The 23,948-nt window shown below is 42.5% G+C and overlaps 2 protein-coding genes and 2 pseudogenes across 5 annotated transcripts in view; 3 read left to right on the forward strand and 1 right to left on the reverse strand.

Moving 5' to 3' along the window:
* Positions 1-15,025, forward strand: part of LOC125723068 (uncharacterized) — a 124,717-nt gene extending 109,692 nt beyond the window's left edge. For 2 of the 4 annotated variants that reach the window (XM_048999510.1, XM_048999506.1), the window contains one exon: positions 14,236-15,025. In XM_048999510.1, the coding sequence (XP_048855467.1) occupies positions 14,236-14,379 (144 nt within the window). In that variant the 3' untranslated portion in view covers positions 14,380-15,025. Of the gene's footprint in view, positions 1-11,982; positions 12,081-13,613 lie in introns of those variants that run through there. The other 2 variants (XM_048999507.1, XM_048999508.1) reach the window with 2 other exon arrangements.
* Positions 1-23,948, forward strand: part of LOC125723040 (cytohesin-1-like) — a 458,952-nt pseudogene that overhangs the window by 412,681 nt on the left and 22,323 nt on the right.
* LOC125723043 (cytohesin-2-like) overlaps positions 1-23,948 on the reverse strand; it is a 333,559-nt pseudogene that overhangs the window by 65,095 nt on the left and 244,516 nt on the right.
* LOC125723051 (G-protein coupled receptor family C group 5 member B-like) overlaps positions 1-23,948 on the forward strand; it is a 154,705-nt gene that overhangs the window by 43,849 nt on the left and 86,908 nt on the right. The window lies entirely within an intron of this gene.

A 23,948-nucleotide genomic window follows, 5' to 3' on the forward strand; every position in this document is an offset into this window, starting at 1 on the left:
ATAAGTAAATGGAGCACCCAGGCAACACAGTAACCCCCCCACACAATGATCTCAGCACAGCAATCTCTAAAACACTTGGGAAAACATTTCACACTCAGCTAAAACACCCGGCTAAAGTTCACACGTGGACAATAAAAAGGCCTGGGCAGCTCACATCAACACAAGGGCCATGAACACCAAAATCACATGTGGTTCCTCCTAAATACACAAGGAAAAACATCAATTCACATCAAACAATATTATTTAAATTAAGTAGTTGGGGGAAGACAGCCCAATCCCCCGAAAACAAAACCCACAACAGGAACCATAATCCAACTCCTAGAAGGAACCACAAACCTTTCCTGTGGCGCCTGGAATCCACGCCGCTGCCACCAATCACGGACCGGTGTCATTAGCTTCCCAACTCTGCGCACCCCAATAACTCGCCGTATGTCCCACAATGCAGTAATTTTCCCCCAGCGCACGCGCTTCCACATCTGGCAGCTGCAGCATGGACTCCAAGCACCACCGAGCATATGGGGCCCCCCTTCTTACTCCTTCGCTGACAATTTATGTTGTTCCTCCTTTCCCCTCACAGGTGTTTCCTATTAACCCTTATCACCATCACAATCCCCACCTACACACGCACCCATCTAAGCACACACTAAGATTTTATATGCTTGTATAGTTGTGTTACTTTCTGCACGCTATAATTTTGTTTATTCCTTTCTGAATCTATCACTCCTTTTTTTTCTTTTTCCTGTCTTTTTTTTCTCCTTTTCCTTCTTTTTTCCCCTCCTAATATGTCCCTCCACTACGGCCAGCTCACCCACTGCAATGTTTTTACATGTGTTAAAACTGAAATAAATAAATAAAATTAAAATATTTCTAGAGCCTCTTGATATGGGAAGTCAGAAACGTCAGGCCTATTTATTGAGATCCGCATATAAGCTACAAGATGGTCTCCTGGCAGCCTATTGCGGATGTTTGGCTCGAGCTGAAAATATATTAACCGTTAGGCTTTAAAAACGATAGCTGATCGCATAAAATGGTGATAGTTTAAAGCAGAAAATTCCATTGTGAAACGTCTTTATTACCCTTTAAAAAACGCAGATATTTTTCTCTGCTTTTCAGGTGGCTGACGCTACATATTTTCTGACGCGCGCTCTCTGTCCGCTGGTGGGAGTGTGCTCACCTGTGTGTGCGCGCACGTGTCTGTGATCGCGCATCGGGACGGAACTCCGCCATGCGCGAAAGTGTAGAGCAGGGGTGTCCACACTTTTTCAGCTTGCGAGCTACTTATAAATGACCAAGTCAAAATGATCTACTATAAAAATGCAAAACATATTGTTATTTATAGATTTATAGATATTTGTTATTATTTATTGTTGTTATTATTATTATTATTATTATTTAATATTGTTTATCATTGTTATTAATTTCCCTTTGGCATAAATTAAGGATTTTTGCATTGAACTGGTGTTTAGTTCCTTCACCTTTCTCTTTCTCAGCTCGCTTTTCGGAGGGAAGTTAATGCCGTAGTTTTTATGAGCAGTCCGAAAATGCCGCTCCACATTTCCCTTCTTCGGAATAGCAATGGTAGACTGACAGATGAAACAAACGCACTTCGAATATGACCTTGTGGGGAAAAAATACTCCTCCTTTCATTCCGTATGGAAGTGGTAGGTTATTGGCTTCGTACTTGGTCCTGCTCCCCCATTCAGTTTTATACCCTCTCTTAAGTTTAGTAGAAATAAATTGGAGGCGACTCGGTTGCTTACTGGAGTTTTGCAGCAGCTGGCGCGGTTGATCGCGTCATTGTTCCTCTATTTTGTATGTCATGCGATCTACTCAGTCTTTGCGATCGACCAGTAGATCGCAATCGATGTATTGGGCACCTCTGGTATAGAGACAAAAATGACAAGCTGTTGTGCAAATAAGATAAATAACAAAAGGCTATTTAATCTGTTTATTAAAAGGACAATGTATAGAGCTCTTCTATAGTAAAAGTAATCTTACAGTAAATGACTTCTGCTGTGATCTGACGCTATATAGAAAATTTAATTAAATAAGATGAACTTGACCTTCTGCGGGGGGGCACCCTAATATAATGATAGGGGAAACACTGCTGTCTGTCTGCCATAAAATAAATAAAAGGGGGAATTGGAATTGCATATGACTATGGAGAGAATGGTTGGCTATAGTGAAAAAGGTGTGGAAATTTTTACTAATTCACATAAGGGACAGCATAAAGGGTTGTTTAATTCAGCATCGGAGGAATTCATATATTTGTGTGATTATAATAATCACACTATTATAACTTGATTGTACATCTCTTGAATTAATAACAGTGTCATGTATAACACTGCACGTTTTAATACATTGTTTGGCAGAAGAGACTGCAAAACTGTAGTCCAGGGGCGATTCTAGGTTCAGAGCTTTGGGGGTGCTGAGCACCCAGAGAGCTGCCCAGCAAGGCAAGATACACTTTACTCGTCACAATGAGACTTTTTCCCTGCCTCTTTCAGTCCCCGCATCCTTAAATGTCTCCAGTTGTCCCGAGTTCTATCTGACTGTCTCCTTTGTGCATTTAAACCCCTGTTCCTCCCTGTTCTTTTCGTCTGTTGTCTTCGTCTCCGTCATCAGTCATCATTTTACCATCTCTGTGCAAGTCTGCAAATTTCTTTATTAAATCCTAAGAGTTTCTCTGTGCCTGGGTCCTTTTCAAAAAACATGACATGACTGTTTTGTACATTTTAACAATTTAATTCCAACATTTGTCTAAGAAGAGCAAAACACTTTTTGTAAAAGTCTTTAACAAGACCATCAAATTTGATAAAGGTTTTTTTTTTTAAATGCTGCAAAAGACCACAACTGCAAAAGAAGAATGGATTGGAATAAAAAAATACATATCCTAACCTTAATTACCGGAGGAGAGTAATGAATGATGCTAATAGTGAGCAAAAAGTAAACGGAGTGCATTTTTTGGACAGGGATTCACTCTTAATGTGTATGTATAATATAATACAGATACATAAAAAATACCCTCAAAAATAGAACAGTGTGAAATACACAAATGTACAAAATATTAATAAAAAAAATTATAAAGATGGAGGCAACTTTGCCTATGGTACAATGTATGCAATGTATGAAAAGATCTTTACTTCAGATACTACTATGACTCTGCAGATTTGTTTTTTTATTTTAACCTATGTCGCCTCACCTTGTGGCTGGCAAATCTGTCTATCACTTTTTGGTGGTCAACTCTCTCAAGCATCTCTTTCTCAACTGACATCACAGCCAGCTGCTGGAGTCTGCTTTGACCCATGGTCCTTCTCAGCCAGGTATGGAGCCGACGCAAGACACTGAAAGATCTCTCACAGCTACAGCTGCTAACTGGGATTGTTAGGGCAACGTGAATAACAGTTTTCAGTGTGGGGAAGATCTTCTTATCCAGAAGTTTGTATAATGTTAACATATCTGGAATGGCACCAGCCTCACTCTGGAGCTTCAAAAAGTTTTTGGCAACTGCAACTTCCTCTAACTGAAGTTCAATATGGTAATGCAGTGCCAGGGCTGACAAATGAGGCTCAGACAAGAATTGGTTTGAGGTTGGACTACACACCTGAATCCCATTAAGCAATTCCTGACTAACACCAGAAAAACGCTTCTCAAGTTCAGAGATCATTCTGTCCAGACAAGGAAACAACAATTTCCTTTTAAGCTCTTCTGACACAGAAGAGCCACAGACTTCACTGCCTGCCCCACAGGTTGACTCAACAACAAATCCATCCATTTTCTTTCGTTTCTGCCTCTGTCCAGAAGACTGCTCCAAAACAGCTACCTGGTTTGCCTCACACAAAGCCTTTGTCCTTGCATGAATATCAGTAGCAGTGGCATCACTGCGCTTCTGCTTCAGAGTCTCAACCACCGCATCTTTGTATGTCTGTGCCTGGGCAATATCTATGGTCTCCTTTTGTAGGTATCTGTGTAAACATGCGGTTACAGACAGTAGATCCTTTAAAACAATCAGCAAATACACTGAGGAGAATTTACTGAGTTTTGCCTTTAATCCCACCGCAATAGGTGTGTTGATAGTGGAGAGGCACTCAATTATGGCATGGAAGTTGTTAAGCACAGCCGTTACTGAACGAACCTGGCATGCCCAGCGTGTGTTTGACAGTTGCACAAGTTCACTTTGCTCCAATCCTAATTTCTTCTGAGTGTCCATGAACTTATGATGGTTTACAAGAGACACACTAAAGAAGGAATGGAGACTTTCAAGCATGTTAAAGAACTCTACAGTTTCAGAAACAGCTCTGCATGTGTGACATAGGATGAGATTTAACTCATGTGCATAGCAATGAACATATATTGCCTCAGGGTGCTTCTTTTGAAAATGGGATTGCACCCCCCCAACTGTTCCGCTCATGACAGCTGCTCCATCATAGGTCTGTGCCACACATTTCAACTGCTCAATTCCCTTTTCTTGCAGCTGATTCTCAATAGCAGCATTTATTGAGGCAGCATCAAACTTTGGCATCTCTGTCAGGGCTAGGAAGCTCTCTTTAACTTCCACAGACACATACCTCACACAGAGGGCCAACTGTTCTGTCTTTCCATCTCTGGCCTCATCAGCCATAATGGCATACATCTGTGATTCCGTCATCTCATGAACAATAGCTGCAGTTACCTCTTGTGAACAACATTCAATCATCTCATTCTGACTACTACAAGAGATGTATGTTGTGTTTGATGGGGGTGTGTACCTCTGCAAGAATGGATCAAACTTTTCCAAAAGTTTTATACACTCACGGAAATTCCCTTTATTGTCACTCTCTTCTGTTTCATCATGACCGCTAAATGATATTCCTTGCTTCCCCAAAAAGCAGGTCACTGCCACAATACGTTCTAGGTACTCCCTTCTTTCACTTACTTCTGCGGCACTTGCTGCCTCTATCTGTTCCACAATATTGCCTTGTGACAGACTTGCTTTGTAGCTGTTCCAACAAACTACACTGTCCTTGTGTGACTGAGTGGATTCATGTTTTTGAAACTTGCTCAGTGCCTTTTGCCAATTACTGACTCCATCGTTCACTAATGTGTCATACCTAAGACTTTTGCCAAAGACTCGACAAGCGTAGCAGAAAGCAGCATTTTTTTTGGAAGAATATTCTAACCATTTAAAGCTTTTGAACCAGTTTTCTTAGGATCTTTTTTGTGTGCCAACCTGAGTGAGAGGGTACTGGGACAGTTTTAACTGTTTAGGACCAGTAGTCTTATCCCCCAAATCAAGAGCCATATCTTGAACATCTTTGGATTGCTGACTGGAACTCTGCCCTGTCTGTCTCTCCTCATCTCTTTCCCTGGTTGGTTCTTTCTGCCTCTCCTCATCTTGTTCCCTGGTCTGCTTTCTCAGAGTCTCTCCCTGTTCTTCGCCTCCTTGTGTAATGAGATTAACCAAACAGTAAATCATATCAATAAATAAGAAAATGTAATGAAGGTGTCCTGTTTACATTTCAGAATGAAGTCTAATGATATAAGATCATGATTCTCAAACTGTGGTACCTGGTACGTGAGCTCCCCATTGTGGTACTTGGAGGAAAGTTATAAGCATCTTTTGAAAATAAAAATACTTCAAACGTGTACAATTCAATCAAAAAAGTACAAAACTTTGAATTAAAATACCTAAAGTACACTAAATTCATATTTCGAATATACTAAGCATTGTCTTCCCTTTTCTTCTTGTTTCAATGTCAGCCTGCTAAATTTTCACGTTCTTAGGATGCTCATTCTGACTTAATGCACTTACTTTTTAGCGTAACTTTTCATTTTAGGAACAGATTGGAATTTTGTCTTGTAAGATTTATGAGTTTCATGCTTTCATAGTGGTACTTGGGAGAGCTTAACATTTTCACAGGTGGTACACGCTGTAAAAAGTTTGAGAAACACTGATAAGGCAAGTTTATGTGCTTTTGGAAAACATTTAAAGCTGCTGTACAGAAACTATGAAATAAACTAGCTTAAAAAATTCTTAGCATATATATAAACTGAGCACTCTGCTTCTCTTTACAACTCCTCACTCCACCAGGACACTGTTTGGCACTTTCTGATGTGGGGGGCACGTACTGCGGCAGTCATACAGACTAGATGGTCCAAAAGGTGACCTACCTACTATTGGCTGAGGTTTTGTAGATTTGTGGTTGAACCACAAAAAATATATCATTTATTTTATTCTGCCCAATTAATGATAATAATGTTATGTTGGAATATTGTTAAAGAGGCAAAAACTGCTTCAACACAGTTTGTTTTGCAAATTCTGTATAGCAGCTTTAATATAGAGAGAACACAACTTCCAGATTGTATGAGTAAAATTTGGATCTTTTTCTGTCAGTTTAACAGTTTCTGTTTTGCCTGTCACTGACTATTCCCTGTTTGTTTTCTTACCTGGTTCTTCCTGACCTTGTACTTTCTCCTCACTATCTGCTCTTTCCTCTCTCCCTCTTTGAACTGACAATCATACACAAATAGATTGTATTCAATTAGATAAAGAAATTACATTAATATAAAAAAATACTATTAACATCACTAATAAAAAAACTCTTCTCTCAGTCTACTTTCAATCAAAAGGCAAATAACCAAACCACGTGTACATTTAATAAAATATATAACTATTTAAACACTGATCCAACATTATTCTTGATTGACAGATCATGATCTTCTACTTTTACCTGAATGCCCGTCCTTTTTTTGAAAAAACTTCCTTATATCCATTATGAACCTGGCTGTCTTTCTGTGCAAAATACACACACACACACCAGAAGTTATAAAGTTAATGGGCATCCAGTCAGTTAGCTATCTTAGGTTTAATATTCGGAACATGAAAAAATAACCAGTTTCTCTCGTTCCATTTCAAAGAGGACTTGTAAAATGGTTGGCAATTTAAGTTTTTAGATTTAGGCTATATAAATTTCAATGGGAGCAACAGGAAGGTCAAAATGTTGCTGATTTTCCTACAGAGTAGGGCGGATTGTAGGGTAGCAAACATCGTCAGAAAACGTGTTTTCAACACTGCAGTTTACCTGTGAGGGTAATGTTTTTCAGCTAATAAGAGACATGGTCAGACTCCTACTACCTAACTATATAAAGAAAGAGTTACTGAAGGTTAAATGCAGCTAACATGTCCTGTTTTAAGCCAAGTACTCACACCACCGCTGCAATGCGTCTCAGCCACCATTGCTCTGGCAGGAGCGCTGGAGCCAGTCAGAGTAGCGGAGAGTGAAGCTGGAACGAACCATTTTTCGGGGCTGGGGGGGGGGGGGTATCTATACTAGTTATTAAAATATTACATCTGAATGATTTTTCATATTTTAATACTGTCTCACATAAACAGCATGAACTGTCAAAAAAGTTAGAAATCTTTAGAAATCTTTGGGGGTGCTTTTATTCATTTTGGGGGTACTGAAGCAGCCCCAAAAATGGGCTAAAATCGCCCCTGGGCAGGACCCTGTTAACCCTAATCCAGGCAAAGTTACAGGGTCCTCTCTGTTTCTCTTCATAGGGGTCTTTGCAGACATCCAGACATTAGCTTGTTTTGCTCAGTGAGTAACACCATGGCCCCACAATTACGGAGCTGTGAGTTCAGTTCTGACCCTGACAAAAAATCAGTATAATGTTGCAAGTTTTCTGTGTTCACTAGTTTCCATCAACAGACTGTGTGAACTGTGACTGTGTGTATACTACTCTGGGTACCTTGGGTCCTGTTGTTAGCTCCCAGCACAGCAGTTCCCTGTACTGGAGAAGCAGTAATGGAATATGAATGGGAATCTACAGTAGATGTACTGTTTACAGTGAAATGTAGTTCAGAAAAAGAAAGAATGTCAACCTTGAGAGGATCACTTACCTCAGCAGTGACATTCATGTCTCTCGTGCCTCTTCCTATCATGTCAGTAGATGGATTGGGAGAGCATGGGGATCATGTAGTCGCTGGAATGGGGTCTGTGGCACTCCTGATATTTTTGTAAGACGGTGAAGGTCTGTAGACTCCTGGTACTCCTTATTTTGCTGTGTGGCTGCTAGACATGGACGTTATCCAGTGACCAGAGATGAAGACTGGACTCCTTTGGTACTGTGTCTCTTCGGAGAATCCTTGGGTACCAGTGGTTTGACTTCGTGTCAAATGAGTGGTTGCTCAGGGAGTCCCGCGTGAGTCAGGTTACCTGCATTGTAAGTGTCAGGTACAGCACTATGACCATGTGGCATGATTCCCTGAGGGTGATCCAGCTCTCAAGGTCCCTACTACCCTATTCCAGTGCAATCTCCCCAACCTGACCTGACCTGATCTGAAATTAAGGTAGTGGTCCAAGCTGTAGGTTTACTGACAGACCACTGTAGGTCCTTATCAATGAAGTGTACCATTCTATCAAGACTGAGGATAATAAGTAATATAATTCAAGTGCTATAATAGTACCCTCAAACAGTGATCCTCCTTTATTGGTCTGTAACATACAATATTGCCTGCCCAAGAGCCCACTGGAGCAGGCTCTCAGGAAATATGAAAGAGCTTTGTGGGTGGAGATGTGATCTTTCCACATGATTTCAAGTGAAAACATGAAAAGGCATCTTTAAAATGAAGGCTTTCGCTATTGCAAATGTCACACTATTTAAGGTCTCAGGAAGTCCAGGGGAAACACAAATATATAGTGCATATAGCTGTGTCTCACATAAAAAGGTTGTGCATACTCTGCTCATATTGTTCAAAATGGAGTAACACTTTGCCATGAATTTTTAATTTTAGTATGAGCCCATATCGTTAAGTCTTGACTGTTTACACGTAAACACTTAAAAAAGATATAGCTGAGGTCCTGGATTCAGTCTCCTGCATTTTCTCTCTAACCCCCTCAAAGAATTTCTTGCAGGGATTAATTCAGTATGTTTTAACAACAAATAAAAAGACCAGATGAGTTAGGAGCAACACTTTACTTGAGGGGGCACAAATAATGTAGTAATACATCCATCCATCTATTTTCCAAACCGCTTATCCTACTGGGTCGCGGGGGGTCCGGAGCCTATCCCGGAAGCAATGTGCACAAGGCAGGGAACAACCCAGGATGAGGGGCCAACCCGTCGCAGGGCACACTCACACACCAGTCACTCTCACACACACACCTACGGGCAATTTAGCAACTCCAGTTAGCCTCAGCATGTATTTGGACTGTGGGGGGAAACCCCACGACGACATGGGGAGAACATGCAAACTCCACACACATGTGACCCAGGCGGAGACTCGAACCTGGGTCCCAGCGGTGTGAGGCAACAGTGCTAACCAGTGCACCTGTCAGAGTTCGCTGGTTAAAGCGGGTAGTGCGCACAGTCTGACAAGCGGGCAGGAAGCAGGCAAGCAGGCGGAGTACGGGGAAAAGGGGGATTTATTCGGGATCGGGACGGAGCAGACAGCACTAAGACTAACTAACATCGATGACGGACCAGAAACTAAGGCAAGACATGGACTGAAATAGACGAGACTGGCCGAAAATAAGTGGACACAGCTGGGCAAGATCAGGGAAGCACACGTGGGTAATCAGGGGGCGTGGCACACACGAGGATCGTACGAGCCGGGCATGAGAGCACCACCATGCCGCCCCTGAAGTAATACACTCTTACTTAATTTATTAATTAACCAGAAAGTATTAGTTATATACTGATCCCACGTTCGTTCATTCTTAATCATAACAGTTACTGTATTTGTTCATCATTTGTACTTGAGTAGTTACTGAGTTATTACTGAGTAATGTATATTTGAACAATATAAAATATAATAATATATGTGCTATAAATCAACAAACCATTGTCCTTTCCTTTTATCCACTGCAGGGCTGCAGGAAGCAGCATACAGAGGAAATGCCTTGGGTGGGATGGTAGCCCGGATCAGGGCTCACATACTGGCTCACATGTGGGCAATGAAGAAGTAGCACTTCATGTGTACGGGAGAAAAACAGCAGCCAGAGGAATCCTATGCAATCTCAGTGAGAATAAACTCCCCAGACCCAGGACTGGGGCAGGAATTGCAGGATTCTCCTCTAGCATTTATTTTGGCATACTGTATTTATTGCTATTATCCTTGGTACATGTTTATATTTGCCAATAATTGAAATTGAAATAAACATGATTATTATTCATCCATCCTCGTACCGCATATCCTGGAGACGAGGGCCTGGAGCTTATCCCAGGTAGCATAGGACACAATGGTATACTTTTGGATGGGATGCCAGTCCATTGCAGGGAATGCACTCACTCACACACTGTGGGCAATTTAGAGATGACAGTCTATTATTATTAGGATACCTATAGTTTTTAGTAGTTTTCACTATTATTATGTTTTTTGCCATGGGAGTCTATGGCAGCCCATAGAGCTGATTGGCAACTTTTTTGAAATTTGGCACATCGATAGAGGTCAGTTCCAACTATTCATACCAAATTTGGGTTCAATCCATCCATCACTCTAGCGCCACCCACAGGCCAAATTTCAAGAAATGTTTTTGTCTTATTCTGTTTCTTATCATTGTATGATTATGCTATTTACTTTTAAGTATTAGCATTACCTGTCTTGGTGACATCCCATAATACAGCTCTGATGACCTGATCACATATAAAACACTTCCCATGCAGCACATTATGCTTTATTATCTATTTATTATTCAAACATCAAACTTTGATGACGTCGATGTATATCCCTGACATAAATCACTGACGTGAAGCTATGGACATCATACTTAACTAGCTGACGTTTTAGTATTTTATATAGCATGATGGGTGCAGATCTAACTTAGTGTATAACTTAGTTTCGGCAGTGCTTTTGCTATATAGAGTCCATCGTCATGATCCCATAGTTAGCGGAAGCGAAAATAGTGTAATTAGTACAAGTACTAAAGGAATGTAATGTAATGTAATACCGAACAGCTTTCAAAAATGCGGTACCGCAATACCTTTTTGGCACCGGTATCCCGCGCAGCATCAGTCTGCCTGAGATATTTGATAAAGTGTGGATCTTCCTATACGTGCAGCACGAATAAATAAAAACCTCTGCTTTGTATACTTGATAAATCTGTGTGTGTCATCATACTCAAAACCGCCCCAAATAAGCCACGAAATTAACCATGAATTCTACCCTACTGTGGTACACAGCTTTGCTTCTTATGTTTCTTTCACACAAAAAGTTGCAGGTTGATGACAAAACGTGCTCGCGTCCGGACCAGTAAGTGCAACAGGGGGGCAGAACTGGGGAGGGGGGCAGGATGCGATCGTGCTCGGTTGCCGTATAAGGCAGCCGGGCCCAGTGTGGTACGCGCTTAGTCTAATTACAGGTTCTTGTGGGAAGCTTGTGTGATGTATAACCTTGTTCGTGTCAGGTTTTCGGCTGGTTGCGAGCGCGATCGCACGGGCAGGAAACAGGCAGGCAGAACACGGGGAAACTGGGATTTATTAGCACTAAAACGGGACGAAGCACGATCATCGACTAACTAACATCAATGACGGACCAGGAACGAAAGCAAGACATGGACTGAAATAGACAGGACTGGGCGAAAATAATCCGACACAGCTGAGTACAAGGGGGAAGCACACGTGGATAATCAGGGGGGCATGGCACACATGAGGATCGTACGAGCTGGGCGTGACAGTTCGACATACTGATCGCTATGTATCGCGATACAACAGTTTGCAATGTTACCAAAGTGTCATTTTATAATTCCCATATTAAACAAGTTACCGTGCATAGTGCTTTGGGGAGAGACAGACTCCAAGAGTGCAGTTCATTTCACGTGTCTTTAAGTCATTGTCTGATATTATCCAGAGCTGAATGTGTGATTCATGCTTACTACTATATTCTTGCTTTGCAGTTCTTACACAATTTTTTTTCTTATTTACTTCTAAAAGTAAATAAAAAAACTTATAAAACTGTCATTATTATATAACAACTATACGTATTATGATGTTATTGTTTAGTTATGTTGTTGCTTGGTTACATTTGATGCCTCCGCACGTGGGAAGCTACCGGTTTGAAAGACGCGGCTTCACTTGCTTTTCTGCACCAAGATGGCAAGGTACGTTGCATTTCTGCTCCCATTTTATCGCATAAATTATCTTATTATTTAGTATCTGTCTTTGTATGTACAGTGGTACCTCGACCCACGAACAGTCCTGATCATGAATAAATCGGGTTACGAACCAGATATTCCAAAATGTTTTGTACTGGTTGTCGAACCGTGTTTCGGGCCGCGAACACACAAACGTCCCCAAAAGGGTCCAATGAAAGCTCCCCAAAGAACCACCCGAAACGCGAAGAAATGTCCAGTATAATAATAAAAAAAATCATATTTTCGAAATTACTGCATTTGACTGTTACTCAGTCTTTTAATGTTGATTGTTTAGTGTTTTGGGGGGATGTTTTGTGGTTCTTTTCCGTGTTTTGGCGTCTTTCGAGCGACCAGCGTATGCTCAGTTTTAATGTTTTATTTAATTTAGCATTTGTTAGCATGTAAATGTAAATGTATGCTCTCAGTTATATGTGCACAGTCTGTCATAATTTGATTGTACGGTAGGGGGTGTTGAGTTGTACTGCGCGTGCTCGAAGTGTATATATGTATGTATAGAGTGACCTAAAGAGAAAGACGGCGATATGTCCTAGTTCATGGTGAATAACGTGTTGTGTGGACTTATTTTTCCATTTATAAATCCTCTATTATTGTTAGTCTTCTCCCGATTTTCTTACCGCTGCACCGACAGTTTGACGTGCCAACAGCATTATTTGTTACAAGTAAGGTTATTTTAATTTAAGTCTATATTCTTGGTCGCGTTCTCCCCATGTTGTCGTGGGCTTTCCTCCGGGTACTTGCTAAATTGCCCGTAGGAGTGCATGTGTGAGTGAATGGTGTGTGAGTGTGCCCTGCAATGGGCTGGCCCCCCCATCCTCGATTTTTCCCTGCCTCGTGCCCATTGCTTCCGGGATAGGCAACCCAGTAGGATAAGCGGTTTGGAAAATGGATGGATGGATTCTTGGTCACAGAAAAATATTTAAAATTGAAGAAAATGCAGCGTTTCTGAGGTTTAAACATATTGAACATAATACATATTTACATTATTTGAAATGGGAGAAATTGATTGAGGTCACGCACTTTTCAGGTCAGGAACTAAGTTCGTGAGCCGAGGAATGACTGTATATTGAAATATGTTTGTGTAAAATTCAGTATATTGTTTGGATTATATTTAAATTGTATGTGCAGGTTAGTTAGTGTCATATGCAGGGTTGCCAACCCTCACTCAAGATGTCTTGTAGTCAATCTGTTTTGTTCCATTATAAACCTAAAATTAGCTCCATCAAAAGTGTTGGGGTAGTCTGCAAACACTCCAGACTATTTACAAGGTAGTAAGACTGTTACACATATGGAGATGAATGTGCAGACTTGTCTGGAATTGAGAATCTCACGCCAGCCAGCTGACCAAAGATAGCAGCTCTGCCTGTGCAGTAATGCGGTTGTTGATTGGGAAGGTGTGGGTCAGTGCAGAAGTGTAGTCCACATGTCAGGAGTGACTGACAGCTCCATTGCATTGCCTGTATGTTGTTTTTCCTCATTCAGAATCAGACGAATGGAGAAAGCTGTTTGCTGGAGCGATGACAGATACTGGGCAACTTGGGACAAGTGGGGAGAGGTGATTGACTGGGGAGATGAGAAAGAGCTGTGCTCCCCAGCAGAATCACCTTCTGACCAGGCTGACAGTTCCACTGAGTCACATTCCCGAAGGCGAATTGCCAAGGCAGTTAGCTGGACGGATGATGCTTATTGGGCAGCCTGGGACAAGTGGGAAGAGATCATCTGCTGGGGTGATGAAGAGGAGTGCTCCCAAGTAACTCCACCCACTAGCCAGCTTGGGAGGGATAAGGGGATAGATGTACATGGGTTGGAGGCTTTTGTGATAAATAACAGGACAATCTCCATAAAGCCTGTAGACAACCATCGAGACAGTCTGGAGATAGGAGCTGTGCTGGTAGACCTCTGCCAGTTTGATCTCGAATATTTAGATCAAAGTAAATTTAATTGTGAAATTGTGCAAGTACAAATTGGAGAAGTTGAAGTGGAGGAGACTAGAGAAAAGGCTTTTGAAAAAGCATTTGAATTGGAAATTGTGGATGTGGCAGTAGAAGTTATAAAGAGTGAAATCCAGCTGAATGCTATAAATTTGGATATTGTTGAAACTAAGGTGGACAAATTATTATTGGAAGAACTGATCGTTGGCGATTTAGAAGCAGGCAATGTGAAGGTGTCAGTGTCAAATGGCAATGTGGTGAAGGTACCCTTAAGGTACCCTTCGCCACAGAGGAACAGAAAGACCAGGCAACCTTAGACCATACTCTCTGGTGGTTGACTCGTGGCAACTGGACTTGTCTCTGAAAGTTAGAAACGTTTCGCTGCTCATCCAAGCAGCTTCTTCAGACTGAGGGAGGTAGTAAGTGTCCACATATTTATCCTCCTGGGTAAGTAGTCTAAGGGGGCTCGTTGAGTGAAACAAAGTGGGGGGGGGGGAGTTGCGGGTAGATGTAACCAGTCCCTCCTACTCCAATAGAGTGGGTCGTTAAGGGTGGTCTACCTGGTGGAGGTGTGACTTGGGTCTGTTTTTTTCCTGGGAATTATTTTTGTTTTGGCAAATGATGAGAGGGCCGCAGGTTAAATTGGAGACAGGTTGTGCCTAATGCCTCTACCTCTGTTGAGTGAGGGGTTGTGCATTTGCACATGCAAAGCTGCTTGGACGAGCGGTGAAACGTTTCTACCTTTCAGAGAGGTACAATGTCTTTGGATGTCTTTTGTCTTATGCAGTCTGGGAGTTGACTGAATGCTGGGGTGGGGGTAGCTTTTCCTTTGTAGTGGGGTCCGGTGGGGCACCTTGGGCTCTGTGGGGCCCGGTGGTGCTGCTGCCTTGGGCCCCGGTCTGGATGGGCCTGGGCCCCCCTCCCTGGATGGATTTTGGGGAACGGGGAGTGCTTATGGGGGTCAGCGGGGGAGCTGGCTCCGGGGGGGGAGGTATTTTGCCCCCCCCCATTCCTTTCCTCCCCATCCCTAAATGCTTCCCTCCTCCCGCTCCATCACACCACCACACATGTAGGGCTTTGAGGTGTAGGTGCGTTGCTGGGATGCAGGGTAGGTATTCCTCCTCTGTCCCCTCGCGACCACCTGTACCTCATTCATACACTACAACGTAGACACTCTCATTACTTACTCTCTCATGACACATACATTTAGGGCGTTGGGGATGGGCACACAGAACGGCATCCAGAGGGCGGTCTGTTCATTCAGCCTTACCTCTGGTCCCAGGGCCCACATCTCAATTTTAATCACACATAGACATTGAGGGCTCTGGGGAGAGGCCGAGCTAACACCAGCTGTTGGTCGGCAGGGGGTGGTTAGTGCCATGCCCTTCACCTGTTTTAAAAGCACTTTAGAACAGCACACACCAACACCACATCTGAGCGGGCGAAGGGGGGCATGGGGTCTTTTCACACCCCCGTTCCCTGTTCGCCATTTGGGGCTGGGGGCTGAGAGGAAGAGCTGGCCGTCTGGTCGGGGTCTGGGCTGGTGGGCTTCTCGGCTACTGCGGGGTCCGGGGTGATCTTCTGGTCTCCTCGCCAGAAGAAAAATAGGGGTCCACATAGAGCATATATGGGGAGTGAGAGTATGTGTACAGCGTTCATTTCTGTGTGTCTAAATGTTGGGTGAATGTGTAAATATTTGTTTATGTCTGCATGAGGGTGGGAACGTATGCTTGTATATGTGTGTGCCTGTTTGTCTATACACACGTGTCAGGTTGGGTCCTAGACTCCACCTGAAATAACATCTCGGGCACAATAAAGTGGTCCTCCGCAGAGGGGGGGTGGTGGAGGGAAAAAAAAAAAAAAAAAAAGCTTGTGACCCACCGACCGATTTCTTATTTGATTACTGTTGTTCCTTGTTTTGTGTTTGACCCCTCGTGGTCTGCTTTTGTTTTTATTAGTGTCTCTAGTGTTTATCCCCTTTCCTCCTTTGAATCCCTGAGTGAGTCGTCCACTCTCTGTTTCTGCTTGCTCCATGCCACGCTGTCGCTCTCAATCCGCCCTGGACCTGTGACAGTATTTCTGTTTTTGCTTTTGTTTGGACGTACTGAGTTTAGGATACCTAGCTTAGAAGGAATAGTTTAGCCTGTCATGTGTAACGTTGTTAAATGCGCTGATATCAATGTTATGTCACAGTACCAGAAACTTAAAATGGTACATTTTGTTTTCTTTTTGTTTTCTTGCAATTACTACATACAAATGTTTAATGTTTTGAGATCTAATTAGAAAATAAATGCATTTATGCTTTAAATGATCTTTTTGTTGTCTTCAATCATTTCAACAGGTGAAAATGACCTGAAATCAATGAGTTTGAACACTGGACACTACATTCCGTGTTTGTGTATAAAGTCATGTTTAGCGGACATGCGAGTTCATTCGTATCCTTTTCCCCAGAGACAAAAAGTAGGCTAGGCTAATGGGAAAAAAACACACAAATATATAGACCTAATGTCAGTGTATTATTCATGAGGTTTTCTAACATCTGAGACCAAATTAATCTTAATCTGTGTATTTAATGGATTTATGTGCTATTGCTACGGGTTTAATTGGTAAATAGGCCTTTTTCCAAGCAATTGAATATTTAAATGGGAATGTTTTACGTTTTTGATTTAGCTTTAATCATGAAGTACCAAGCTTGATATCAATCCATGTCTAATGTGACATATTCAGGACATGCAAAGTCTATACACATAGGCACAGACTATGGCTGGGATTCGTGTGGCCTACCCTGCAGATGGGAGGCCAACACTGCATGGTATATATTCTTTAAATTTATTTAATATTAGTTACATAATTACTCATATAGACCATGTTAATACTTAATAGTGCATGTAAAGAAAATTATACTCTCATTTGACATTAATGTGTGAAGTGCATGTAAGTATGGAATATCCATCCATTGGCTGTAGCACTTATCCTATTCAAGGTCAAAGCCAGAAGCTATGGATGCAAGACTGGGACAACAGGAGCTGACCCTGACAGGAAGCTCATCTCATAATGATATTCCCCACACCGTGCTACTTCTTGCAGAGCTTTGCTGGGGTAGGTGGTGTGGCTATCATACCAGCCGGCGACGCATCCAGTTAGGATGCTCTTGATGACACAGTTATAAAGTGTCCTGAGGATAAGGGGACTTGTGCCACACCTTTTAGCTCGTCGGAGGTAGAAGGGCCGCTGCTATGCATTTAAATTTTTCCCAATATGATAAATGTAGCGTGGAAAAAGTAACCATATCAGTTTACATGGGCTTCTACAGGGGTTAAGTATCCATCCATCCATTTTCTGAAGCCACTTAATTCCAACTGGGGTTGCCTGGGGACTGGAATCTATCCCAAGAACACTGGGCACAAGTGGGAACCAACCCTGGGGAATCACCAACACACCACAGGGTGCACACACAACTACAGGACCAATTTAGACTCACCATTCAACCCCTCTTGAATGCTTTTGGACCGTGGGAGGAAACTACAGCGCCTGGTGAAAACTCAGACAAACAGAGGGAGAGCGTGCAAACTCCACGCAGAAAGGACTTGGGATTGAACACAGGACCTTCTTGCTGTAAGGCAGCAGGGCAAACCACTGCACCACCATGCTGCCCCCGTGTTAAGTATGATAAGTAATATGACAAATGTCATAGCTTAGCGATAGATATGCATAAAATGTACGGAAAGGCGATATAAACATCTTGTTACTGGTTCATAATCATAGTGAGAATATCTTATTGTTATGCAAACATTAGTGCTTCCTTTGTTTCTGATTTGTGTCTTCAGGATCTCCAGGGCAGCTTGTGGACAAACAGGAGGTGACGCCTATGAAAGGAGACACTGTCAGTATTCAGTGTCACTATACTGACATTTACATTGACATGATGTGGTGTAGGATGGGCAGGGGCTCCTGTGTAGAGAGTCTGGGAGTTTGGATGGGAGGCCTGTGGAGCTCAGTGATGAAAGAGTTAATAAAGTGCTCAGCGTCACAATGAGGCGACTGGAGAGGAAGGACACGGGCTGGTACCTGTGTGTGGCAGAAATCCTGCAGACACTCCTTCCTATTAAAGTCAATGCACAACCACACACAGCACTGAATGTAAGTAATTAATTAAAATATGTGAGTCGTTTATACTCTATTACAAATAAATAAAGGCTAAATGGATCCCAAATCTTTCCCTCGTGCAGGAAGTTGGCGCATTTTTTGGGGAAGAATCTGTTTGGGGGAGGGGGCGTGCACTGTACTCACTGGGGTATTACCAACAAGCACCAGGGTGAACAAAATACTCAGCTAAAGTCAGAGCAAAGCTAAAAAGAATGAAATTAAGCAGTTTTAGCTGACTTTAGCGGACATTCTTATAATAAACTCATTTCTTACGGGTATTATACTTGATATATGAAGTAAAACCTACTTATTTTGCACAGGCCAAAAATTTTGTCCAATCTTCTACTTTGTAATTTGGCACCCTGACAGAGGCCCATCCAAAATACTGGCTCACCAAATTTGGGTTTAATCCATTCATTCCTTTAGCAACAGCATCAGGCAAAATTTCAAGATATGTTTCTGCATGTAAATTCTGAATTCTTAAGCCTGGGATTATGATCTTTGGTGTGTTTAAAGCCATGGCTTGTCTAACTTCGATTGCACTCATTAAGTCTGTCATATTGTCATTTTGAATTTTTCTGAAAAAAAAGTTTTTTGGAAACCTAGGCTGTTGATCAAATCATCATCAAATTTGGGGTGCATCATCTAGAAGGGATTGTGACCAAAAGTTACTAAAAGTCAGATGCTATGGCCACTATCATCCAATGAATTTGATGACAAAGCCACTGAACAGGATGTGTGGCCATATCTCAACAAAACTTTGATTGGATAAAATTGATTTGGTGACTGGACTTGGGGCCCAATTCTGAGGAATAAGAACAAAAAGAGTGTCATTCCACCACTAGGTGGTGTCGCAATAAGTAAACATGCCTTGTGGCTAATAACTGTTGAATGGATTGACCTAGGGGGGCGGCATGGTGGTACAGTGGTCAGCACTGTTGCCTCACACCTCTGGGACCCAGGTTCGAGTCTCCACCTGGGTTACATGTGTGTGGAGTTTGCATGTTCTCCCCATGTCGTCGTGGGGTTTCCTCCAGGTACTCCGGTTTCCTCCCACGGTCCAAATACATGCTGAGGCTAATTGGACTTGCTAAATTGCCCGTAGGTGTGCGTGTGAGCATGAATGGTGTGTGAGTGTGCACTGCTATGGGCTGGCCCCCCATCCTGGGTTGTTCCCTGCCTCGTGCCCATTGCTTCCAGGATAGGCCCCGGACCCCCCGCGACCCAGTGGGATAAGTGGTTAAGAAAATGAATGGATGGATTGTCTTAGTACCCAGCCTCATAAGTGAAACCTGAGGAACTTTTGACTTGCAAACCGATTTGTCCATCACATTCAAATGATTTTGATGGTGATGCCGCCAATCACTGTGTGTTAACATATCTCAGCAATTCTTTGGTCGTTTGAGGCCATACTTGGTATTTTTATTTAGGGCCACACCTTTGGGGAGTGCATCAAATTCTGTGTCATTTAACCACTGGGGTGGGACACGTTTCATTGACCTACAATATTTTTTCTAATACATTTTGATGTATTGGCCTTTCAAAAGTGGTTGCTATGACTGGGGATTGTCAGGATTTGTCAGTGTTTTTTGTAGCCTTTTGATCACCTTCATATCTATTCATAGACATTGTTTTTAAATGTGCAACAACATGGATTATTTGTGACTGTGAATGTCATGACAGCCAGCTGATCGGCAGATTTATTTGCAAAGCCTTCACTACATAATGTTCATACCTCAATTCTTTTCATCTTTCCCAGCTAATGGCCTCCAGATTCTACCAGTAGTACAGAAGTACAGAGCAGCACTTGGTCACACTTTAAAGTGCAGTTCAGTCTTTAAAAAAATCAACTAGCTAAAGTGTGATTTTGATGATGTTACCACATGTTATATAGTAGTTAATAAATTGAAGTCATTTTGGATAAAAGCGTCTGTTAAATGCTGCACATGTAAACCGAATGAATGTAAACCTAAATTAAATAATAAGACAGTGCCCTAAATTAAAAACTAATAGATGGAGGAGTGTAACTGCTGTTAGGATCAGTTATGCTGCTTTACATTTATTTAATTTATTTAAATATAAGAATGATTTAAACATAACTGAATCCGCAGCATTATTTGATTTAAATGAAGAATTTAGTAATTAACTTAATTATAATTAAAGGCATACGTTTGTAAGGAGCTTTCTAGTATTTCTATAGAGGAACTAATCTGGCGTTTGAGTTGTGGTCTGGTCAGTTTTGCTGGTGACATTTTCGTTTCGATCAGGTAAGCGCGGGACTTGTTATGAGGATGAGAAAGTGTTTTAATTTATAAGTGTCAATATTCATGGGGATTGGAGTTATTGTATAAGCTGCAGTCATAAGTTTTATTTCTTTAACTCCTCTTGAATTATCACGGCCAATGAGGTATGATATTTTATGTCCAATTTGCAAGTTAATGGTGTGAGCGAGCTGTATTCTTGTTTGTCTTTGGTTATTTGTGTTTTTGCTGATTAATTTTATGATTTATGTGCTTTTTTTATCTAGTTCTCACGGCATGCTCGACCAGATAGATATATGAATAAATGCCTGTGACTTGTGTTCGTTATTGAGGGGAGTTACAAGTGGAGGGGGCGCCGCGGTGGCCTCATAGGAAAGTTATGTATCATCATCGTCATCATCATCATCCATCCATCCATCCATTTTCCAAACCGCTTATCCTATTGGGTCGCGGGGGGTCCGGAGCCTATCCCAGAAGCAATGGGCACGAGGCAGGGAACAACCCAGGATGGGGGGCCAGCCCATCGCAGGGCACACTCACACACCATTCACTCTCACACGCACACCTACGGGCAATTTAGCAACTCCAATTAACCTCAGCATGTTTTTGGACTGTGGGGGGAAACCGGAGTACCCGGAGGAAACCTCATGACAACATGGGGAGAACATGCAAACTCCACACACATGTGACCCAGGCGGAGACTCGAACCCGGGTCCCAGAGGTGTGAGGCGACAGTGCTAACCACTGCACCACCATGCCACCCCATCATCATCATTATTGTTATTATTATTATTATTACTACTACTATGTAATAGGCTTTGCTAAGCAGGTAAATTCATGTGGACTTGTTCTTTTTTATTAAGACATTAATACCAACTATTTTTAAGAATAGTGGAATGTTACACTTTTTTTCTTCCGTTTGTGGCGCCCCCTGGATGGATGTCGCCCTTAGCATTTGCCTATATTGCCTATGCCACGGGCCCCTGCCGCCCCTACCTTCTTCCAATTTGAAACAAATGAAGCCTTTTCTGGTTACTGTAATCAGTTTTACACCACACATTTACAAATGAATGAAAACATGAAAACCGTTGTCTGACTGAATCAGCCACATCTATACAGTCAGTCAAAGGCCATTTGGGCTGCTGCCCCTGTCTGCACTTCGGCTGCTACAGCTGCTGCTTGTTTCATGGTGTGTAGAACAAATTTAGGTATATAGACATATTTATTCAAAGCAAAGCTTTATACATCACAGCTCACCTGAGGCCTTTAAATAAGTGATTCTAAATGCTGAACTCTGCTTTAAACCCTGGGGTATCTAATGAAACTGCACTTAAGAAAACAAGTCCATATTTATAAAACTGCGTGTGCACATGGCTCCACATAACTTGTTTATATTTCACCAAAAACTTGAAAATATACGCTTTAAAAAAAGCTCAGTCCCACTCAATACACTCCCGCACAATTCAGTACAAATAGTTAATACTAAGGCATTTGTGCTTTTCTAAATGTTGATATATATATAAACAAGTTTGCACATTATTGCACTCCAATGACATTGAATGGAAGATCAAAAATTTGCTCTTAAAAACGTGTTTATGCAATAGTATAAATTTTATTCCCCCTTGACTTTTGTTGGGACAAAGTACAGCAGGTGTCTGTGTGTAGGAGATATAAAAACAACTGAAGATTTATTCGTAAATAAAAACATCTTAAAAACATTACATTTACAGTTACTGTAAAATGGGTCTTTTTTGCAGTGTAATAGTTGCCAATCCTTATCACGACCACCACAATTTTTGCAAAATCTTTAACTATGTATCAGCTTGGTACAATTTTTATTTAAACGCTTCTTAAAACACTACTTACCTGCAGAATGTGTCACTGTGTGATTATCTCGCCAAACTGAAACTCACCCCCCAAGGCAGACGTGAAATAAGAGGTCCAGCTGTGTCTGAGGAATGGTTATCCTGTTGGGGTTAAATATATATATTCAAAGAATACTACAAACGTGTCTGTCGATAGCAGTTTTCATAAAGTCTGATGAATTGAACAGTTTTATGAAATAAAAGGAATGTTACAGGAACCATTCCAAAGATCTGAATGCTAGTATTTCTGCACTCTGACTCCCCAGTTAATATGAGGGAATAAAAAAGAAAAAGGTTTGAGATTAAATTATTTGCAGTGTCTTCTAGCAATACACTACGAACTACATCAGAGAAATTCTATTACTATTATATGGAGGTGGGTAACAAAATATTTCTATTAAGAGAGTCAAATCATTAAAAACCTTGACACATTTTAACTGTCAGAACTGGCAGTGGATTGTTTTTAACAATAATAAGAATGGATGATTTATTTATGTAGCTGCTCTGCAGCCCCCCAGCACTGCATGCTGAGGCATTATGCTTCCTCCCCTGATCACCTGTCAGCGGTGCGACCTCATGTGTATGACTGCTGGTAGAGAGTCTGTTTAAACATTTCCTGAAGTGATTCACTTTTGAGGGCCTGTATGGTGGTGCTGTGGTTATCACTGCTGCTTCACAGTCTTCATGGCTCCATGTGTGTGGAGTTTGCACGTTCCCCCCATGTCGCTGTGGGGTTTCCTCTGAGTACTCCGGTTTCCCCCCATGTCGTCGTGGGGTTTCCTCTGAGTACTCCGGTTTCCCCCCATGTCGCTGTGGGGTTTCCTCTGAGTACTCCGGTTTCCCCCCATGTCGTCGTGGGGTTTCCTCTGAGTACTCCGGTTTCCCCCCATGTCGCTGTGGGGTTTCCTCTGAATACTCCGGTTTCCCCCCATGTCACTGTGGGGTTTCCTCTGAGTACTCCGGTTTCCCCCCATGTCGCTGTGGGGTTTCCTCTGAGTACTCCGGTTTCCCCCCATGTCGTCGTGGGGTTTCCTCTGAGTACTCCGGTTTCCCCCCATGTCGCTGTGGGGTTTCCTCTGAGTACTCCGGTTTCCCCCCATGTCGTCGTGGGGTTTCCTCTGAGTACTCCGGTTTCCCCCCATGTCGCTGTGGGGTTTCCTCTGAATACTCCGGTTTCCCCCCATGTCGTCGTGGGGTTTCCTCTGAGTACTCCGGTTTCCCCCCATGTCACCGTGGGGTTTCCTCTGAGTACTCCGGTTTCCCCCCATGTCGTCGTGGGGTTTCCTCTGAGTACTCCGGTTTCCCCCCATGTCATCGTGGGGTTTCCTCTGAGTACTCCGGTTTCCCCCCATGTCGTCGTGGGGTTTCCTCTGAGTACTCCGGTTTCCCCCCATGTCGTCGTGGGGTTTCCTCTGAGTACTCCGGTTTCCCCCCATGTCGTCGTGGGGTTTCCTCTGAGTACTCCGGTTTCCCCCCATGTCGCTGTGGGGTTTCCTCTGAGTACTCCGGTTTCCCCCCATGTCGCTGTGGGGTTTCCTCTGAATACTCCGGTTTCCCCCCATGTCGTCGTGGGGTTTCCTCTGAGTACTCCGGTTTCCCCCCATGTCGCTGTGG

The sequence above is a fragment of the Brienomyrus brachyistius genome, unplaced genomic scaffold (genome assembly GCF_023856365.1).
Source record: "Brienomyrus brachyistius isolate T26 unplaced genomic scaffold, BBRACH_0.4 scaffold45, whole genome shotgun sequence".
NCBI classification, from domain to species: domain Eukaryota; kingdom Metazoa; phylum Chordata; class Actinopteri; order Osteoglossiformes; family Mormyridae; genus Brienomyrus; species Brienomyrus brachyistius.